This window comes from Lathyrus oleraceus, chromosome 6 (genome assembly GCF_024323335.1).
Source record: "Lathyrus oleraceus cultivar Zhongwan6 chromosome 6, CAAS_Psat_ZW6_1.0, whole genome shotgun sequence".
Lineage (NCBI taxonomy): Eukaryota > Viridiplantae > Streptophyta > Magnoliopsida > Fabales > Fabaceae > Lathyrus > Lathyrus oleraceus.
Window position 1 is genome coordinate 417,650,978 of NC_066584.1, and position 7,512 is coordinate 417,658,489.

The 7,512-nt window shown below is 32.5% G+C and overlaps 1 protein-coding gene across 1 annotated transcript; it reads left to right on the plus strand.

Moving 5' to 3' along the window:
* Positions 1–1,417: 1,417 nt before the first annotated feature.
* LOC127091134 (protein S-acyltransferase 8) lies at positions 1,418–4,269 on the plus strand. The gene is made up of 5 exons (XM_051029692.1): positions 1,418–1,769; positions 2,315–2,500; positions 2,721–3,017; positions 3,128–3,364; positions 3,450–4,269. Exons 1-5 carry the CDS (start codon positions 1,728–1,730, stop codon positions 3,954–3,956), a joined length of 1,269 nt encoding a protein of 422 aa, XP_050885649.1. The 5' UTR covers positions 1,418–1,727; the 3' UTR covers positions 3,957–4,269.
* The last annotated feature ends 3,243 nt before the right edge of the window (positions 4,270–7,512 follow it).

Here is a 7,512-nt window from a genome sequence, read left to right on the forward strand (position 1 = left end):
TTATTAGTTTTTGGATGAATTTGTTGTTGTATTGTGAATGTGTTGTTGAAAATCTCCTAACAACTTTGCAGGGGGTTAAACCCATGGCAAAAAAGTTGTTAGGACGTCGGTTCTGAGATGCTTTAACCCCAAACAAATTTCTTTTTTGTGAGGTGGTTTTTCACCTTTCGAAGAGTTTTATCTCTGGTAATAGACCAAATTTCTTATAATGGAAGAAAAAAGATTTTTGTAGGTTTAGGGTTTGACGGAAGGAAGTGTAATTATAATATGATTAATTTGTTTAATTATTTTAATATTGCCACATGTTTTATTTTAAATGTAAAATAACAAAATAATACAACATATCAATATGACGTCAATTATTTTAATGAATGAGTTTAATGAAAGAACAAAATAAGAGAATTTACAAGAGTTAGAGAGAAAAATTGTGATTTTTATGGGTTTTTTCAAAAATGCCCCAAATACCAGAGAAAAATGTGTGTTAATCTACCTCTATTTTTTATTATAAATTATTTTAATATTTTCACATGCATTAAAAAATATAATTATCGTGGTAAAAAATAAAAAATTATAAATGGTTTTATATAATTGTTCTTCATTAATATTATTGAAAAATACACTAAAAAAAAGAAAAATCAAGAATGCTAAAAGATATAATTAGAAAATAATATTATAATTAATATAACTGGTTTTTGTAAAACAACATAGTATTAAATACAATATTTTAAAAACAATTTATAGTAAAAAACAGAGGAAGAACATAAACTTTTTGTTGATCTAAATATCTACTATAAAAAAAACCAAAACAGCATAAAGATCTTAACTATACTTCTCCTCCGTCAACAATAAAAAATGTGCATACATTTTAAAATAATATAATACAACATTTATATTTATATAAGAAAAAAAAGTAAAAAGTTAAATAATTCACTATCTAATCCAATCCAACTTATAAACTTAGAATTTTATTTTAATCAACTAAATAATAGTATTGTGGATAATTATTTGATCTCATCCAACTCAATATATACTATGATTTAGATTGTAGTTTTTGCCAAATCCAACCTAAATCTTAATTGGTTCTTATAAAAGTTGATTAAATTGATAAGATGATGTTTTATGCACTATGTGATTTCATTTTCAACTACATCAATTAATAATCAAGTACTAGTAATATTTTAATTTCAATAAAACAAACTTTTGCAATGATGACCAAGCTAACACAACACAACCTGGTGACAAATGAAAAACAAATGAGTATCTTCATCAGAACCATTGGATCATGTCACAGATATGCTGACGTGGAACATAGTAAAAATACAACGTCAGACACAATTGTAACTGTGACAGTGACACACACAGAGAGTGACACCAGTAAGAAGAAATCAATGAAGAAAGAGAACACAAGAAGAATTCACTCTTTTTCCCATTTATTTTTTCGAGATTTCACTTTCCTAACCTCAAAAAACCACACTTTCAATTCCCTAATTCCACACTCACAAAACCGCCATTCCACACTTCTTTGGATCTTCCTTTTTTTTCTCTCTCTTCCTTTTCTTTTGTCCTTCTTCAAGAGCTTTTGTATCGCATTCCAAACTTAGCCCACAAATTTTGACTCTTTGATTCAGTTGAGTGCTAGTGAAACTAAGATGAACAGTTTCCATTTCTGGGTCTTACTACTTTCTTTCACTTTCTCCTTCTCTGCTTAGTCTCAACCAGGAGTTTTCATGGCAGCAAAGCGCGTGTACCAAGTTTGGAAAGGAAGTAATGTAAAGCTCTTCCCTTTTCACCGTTTTCCTTCTATTTTTACCTTATATTCTATTTGGGTATGCTCTAGATTTGTTGGTATATCATTTGTTATGCTTCATTTTGTAAGCTTTTGAAATTTCGAGATTGTTTATGTTAAAGTGAAATGATTTTTTAAGCTTCTAGTTGGGTGTGTTTGTTGAATGTTGAGGTAGTAGTAGTAGGGTGTTGAGATTGTGCTTTTTTGTTTTGTTGATTCTGCAATTTTGAATAAGGAGCTGTTTTGGGGAATACAAGTATGCAGATTTCAGATTTGACATTTTTAGCTTTGGTTGATAATGATAAGTATTGTTGAGGGAAGATGATATTTATGTCTGGTGTTTTTTTTTGTGATTCTGTGCTTTGTTTCCAATCTCTGATACTATCTTTTTTTTGAACAATGTAGCATTTTGTTAATGCTGTATTTCTTTGGCAAATTTCAGAAGTGCTTTTGTTTCTCATGAACTATTTTATGCTAATTGTTGCCATTCTTATCATAGCTCATACTTTTCTCCTAAATTTTTTGCAGAAATTCATATTTGGAGGGAGGTTGGCATTTGGGCCAGATGCCAGATCCCTGCTTATCACTTTTTCGCTGATTATTGTTCCGGTGATCATTTTTTGTGCATTTGTAGCAAGGCATCTTCGGCACGAGTTTTCTTCGTATTATTCAGGATATGCTGTTTTAGTAGCTGCAATTCTCTTTACTATCCATGTAAGTTCTGTTTCATCTTTCATTATTATGAAAGATCTAGAGATTCACGATTTGGATAGAAGCATGGTCCTGGATAGAACATTATGGTGAAAGTTGATCCATGTAGCCAACTCCATTTAGTGGGATAAGGCGTAGATGTTGTTGTTTTTGTTGGATTTGATGTTTTATCCGTTTATCTACAAATAAACCATCAACTTAATCCTTTAGTATATGTTTCTAGGTCCTGGTGCTCCTCGGTCTTACTTCCGCACGTGATCCGGGTATTATTCCAAGGAATTCACATCCACCAGAAGAAGAGTTTCGATATGAGTCTTCCGGGGTAGCCGGGCAACAAACGCCAACCCTTCAGTTCCCACGAACAAAAGAAGTAATGGTCAATGGCCGTCCTGTAAAGGTGAAATATTGTGAAACTTGTATGCTGTATCGTCCTCCTCGTTGCTCGCATTGCTCCATATGCAACAACTGTGTTGAGCGTTTCGATCACCATTGCCCTTGGGTGGGCCAATGCATTGGACTGGTACGACGACAGTAACAAACTTGATACATGTTTTCTTCTTCATTGATATTCTTTGGTTGTTATTCGTTTTCTCTCGTTCTAATTTGTTTTCGGGCCATTCCAATGTGCAGAGGAACTACCGTTACTTCTTTCTGTTTGTTTCTTCCGCAACGATTCTGTGTGTCTATGTGTTTTCTCTCTCGGCTTATTACATCAAGGTTCTGATGGATAATAATAACAACGGTACAGTATGGAAGGCGATAAAAGAATCTCCTGCATCCGTGATATTAATGGCATATTGTTTCATCTCTCTATGGTTTGTTGGTGGACTAACCGGTTTTCATTTGTACCTTATAGGCTCAAATCAGGTCAGTCGATTTTTTTTACGATTCCGATTTCTATATCTTATTTATATCTCATTCATCACCTGGATTAGTGCCCTTTGTTTTGCAGACAACCTATGAAAACTTCCGGCACAGAGCTGATGGAAGGATCAATGTTTTTAATCGAGGTTGTTTAAATAATTTTATGGAAGTCTTTTGCACGGAAATAAACCCGTCCAGGAACAATTTCCGGGCTTTTGTTCAAGAGGAGGTGCAAAGGCCGCTGACTCCAGTCTTTACCCGGGGACACGAACAAGGCGATTTGAGTGGTGATCGTCGTCCTAAAGTTGAACATGATCTAGATATCGGCGAAGATCTATTGAAGATATCACAGCGTAGGAATATTGAAGAGCTCGACGAGGACATTCTGAGTAGAGGGAGCAATGGCGCGCCCCATATTACAGCTGATCCCGATTCAATTTTGTCATCAGATCATCGAGCTACCACAATACGATCTGATGCTAGACACTCGAGTTGGGAAAGAAGTGGAAGCTGGGAAATCGCACAAGACGTCTTTGCGAATTCAAATGTCACAGAAAGCAGACATCATGTCACATCAAAGGAAATGCGCCAATGACGGGCATGATTCATCCTTATGACATATATCAATGACATCAAGCATAATTGATAAGGGATTCTTGGAAACTAAAGAGGAAAAGAAAATGCTCCTTATCATATTTTGAATAGGAGTTGAAATATTGGTATAAAAACATAGGTTATCTTCTGTGAAGACATGAAAAATCTGTATTTGTAGTTGTTTAAGAGACAAAGTCTTGGTTATGTTTCTCCCCCATTTTTTAACTGTCCAATATGTGTATCTCATCTTTACTTGGTTTTATTCTTTGTGTAAATAATTAGTTGTGATACTGAAAAATCTCTGCTTCATTATATATTTCGTTTTAGGCACTGTAAAAAGTGTATTATCCTTGTTGTTAATGTGATTTCAGGTTTGTTGATATTTTAGAGAATTAAGTTTTCTTCTTCTTCTTATGGCTTAGGGAATGAGGCTTCGATAATGCATTAATGCATTATGCTTTTTGAATTGATCTTAATGTTGGAAGCAGAAAATCAATATTTCCTCAAGTAATTGCTGAGGGTAAACCAATTATAACTTATTCCGTAAATGTATCTTTGATTTAATTTTTGAAATAGACAAAAATAATTTTAGAAGTGTAGAATTGATTTTAAAATAATTTTAGGATATTTGGTTTTTTGAAAGTAGAATTGTTTCGGTCTCATAAATTGATTTTACTTAAAACTACCGTTTGTAATTTTTGAGTTTAAATATGATTTTTTTACATTAAAGTTTATTGATGTATTTAAATATAAATTATTTTACATTCAACTAATTTTTAATCATAATCAATTTTCTTCACTGCAAAATCAAAAATACACGAAATCTATATTAATTTCATTGTATCACTTTAATTGAATAAACTTCCATTTTAATTGATATAAAGTTTATTGCACATTTTCATTTATTCCAGTCTTCTATACCTTCTTTAAATTCTATCATAAATTTTAATATAGTATGTAGAATTATGGTTTACACTTTAAAAAGAGATAATCCACTGCATTTTGTGGAGAAAATCTAATTTTTTTTCTGTCATTTTTCTCCCCCCTTTCTCACTCTTTCACTCTTCCACATCAAGCCTAGAAAAAGATATGTTTTCTTCTCAATTTATTCATGTATAGGCTAGTGGTATTGTTCAATGTAACGATGTGGAATTGTAATGTCAAGAGCCTTAAACCTCTTTCATCTCTTCAACCCGCCGTCACCAATTTCATCACTTCTGGTTTAACTGACATCTTCTTCTTTCATAAATCACTCTTTTTCCAAGTGGTTTGCAAATGCCCCATTTATAATAATTGGTGTAATAATACTTAACAACTCAAGTATTGGTGGGTTGATGTAGTAGGAGGGGTAATTCTTTTTTTAAATCTTGAAATTTCTTATTGTATCACATCAATTGTCATTCTAACGGTAAGAATAATGAATTTTAAATGGGATGAACAAGATCCCATGACACTTTTGTTACTCCCTCCGTCTTATAATGAGTGACTTATTTGGAACAAAGAGGGAGTAATGGTTATGTGTTGGTAGTATGTTCTAACTACTAATTGGGTTTGTGGAGCATTGTTTATAACATATGTGTTGCTGCAGTATTGTTGTGTGTTCACATGTTGGAGCATCTGGTTTGACATCTAGCCTTTGAGCATGTGTGATTTGATCTACTGAATGTGTATGAACTTCGATGTTCTGATATGTAGTTGTTGTGGTGTGTGCTAACTTCTGAACTGACTGATAACTATTGACTATGTTTGTGTGCATGCTGACTAATTGTGTGCCTGACTGTATGGAGCATTGTGATTATGTAGAAACCATATGTCATGTTTTCTAATTTTGATACTTCTGTTGTTTGCTATGTGTGCTTATGTATGAGTTGCTTAATGCTCAACTTATTTTGCATATCTTGTATGTTTTTGAAAATATTATTTTGCCCAAATTTTTCAAAGGGGGAGATTGCTGTTCCTTTTTGAGTTGGCTATATTATGCAAAACAACATGGTATGTTTAAGCTGTTTTTGTAAGCAAGGACACATGTGGGAAAAAATATCCCAACATGTGTGCAACATCTGACCTTTGTCAACAGGCCAATATTGTACCTGTTTTGCACGTTTTTTTTCTTCTGGTTGGATCAATCAGATTTATTGCTATATTTTAGCAATGCTTTTATGTAGATTTGGTTGGTTAAATTGAACGTGATCAAATCGAATTTAAATGGAGATTTATTCGAATTTAAAAATAAATCATATATTTTGTTGGAGGCTTTTGTGGAACAAATCAAAAACAAAATCCAACTAAATATTATATATTTCCGGAGAAGATAAAAGTTGCTTATGTCCATTGAAAAAAACCTAGAAGAAGTATTGTTATTTAAGGTGACTCAATTCCAACTTTGAAGAAGACAAGCAATTATTGAAGATTCCAAGTATTAGAGTTTTATTTGAGTCTTTTGTTTGTGTTTCATGTACACCACGCTAGCACCCTCTTTCATATCATAAGGCATAATGTTAATTTGTTTATTTGAGTTGTAATTCAACATTCTATAAGTTGTTTATTGAAGGAACAATCACTTGGGATTAGTGATTGAAAGAAAGTGAGAAGGATTCTCATATTTAGGGGGATACCTAAATAGAAAGTCACTAGAATTAGAAAGAAGCATTAAACAACACGGGATTGTTGTTTCTATAAGACTAATTATACTAATTCAAGATAATGAATTTCATTTCTTGGGTAGAGTGCCCCAGACGTAGGTGTGGTTTCACTGAACCGGGTTAACAATTTTTTTTGTTCCTTTATTGCTTTTCTGCTTCACTATCTTGTTTATCAACTGCGTGTTAATTCTTCTGTAAGATGTTGAACACCCTTGCTTAAGCATCTGGTCTAACATCTATCCCCTTAAGAATTTTTTTTCATATGGAAACAACACACGAGGTAAAATTCTAGGAGAAGGTGTTTTCGGAAATCCCTCCACAATTACCATTGAAGGTGTTTTATTAGTTAAAAGGATTAAACAAAATTTACTTAGCGTTATCCAATATGTGACAAGGGGTATTCTATTTTTTCGATAACTTAAATTGTTTAGTTGATCATAAAGCAAGTAAAAGTGTTTAAGAGTTCTAGGGTTCAAAATATGTATTTTCTTGACTTGGATGATGTGTCAATGTGTGGTACTAAATGCTTAGTAACTAAGAATGAAAGCTCTTGGTTATGGCACATACATTTAAGTCATGTACATTTTGACTTGATAAATAAGATATCATCTAAGAATCTAGTAGTTGGTTTACAAAAAATAAAGTTTTCAAAATATAAACTTTATGATGCTTACGATATGGGAAAGCAAATGGGAGTGTCTTTTAAATTGAAAAATGTTGTTTCAACTTCAAAATCTCTCGAGCTTTTACACCTAGACTTATTTGGCCCTTCGAGGACAAGAAGATTAGGCGGTAACTATTATATATTTGTAATTTCTGACGACTATTCTAGATTCACTTGGACGTTATTCTTAACCCATAAGGAAGAGACCTTTAAAACTTTCATTAAATTTGATAAGAGTGTCCAAAACCTTT

Coding starts and splice junctions, on each gene's coding strand:
- LOC127091134 (XM_051029692.1), top strand. CDS start 1,728: ATGGCAGCAAAGCGCGTGTACCAAGTTTGGAAAGGAAGTAAT. Junction 1,770..2,314: donor AAGTTTGGAAAGGAAGTAAT/GTAAAGCTCTTC, acceptor AATTTTTTGCAG/AAATTCATATTTGGAGGGAG. Junction 2,501..2,720: donor CAATTCTCTTTACTATCCAT/GTAAGTTCTGTT, acceptor ATATGTTTCTAG/GTCCTGGTGCTCCTCGGTCT.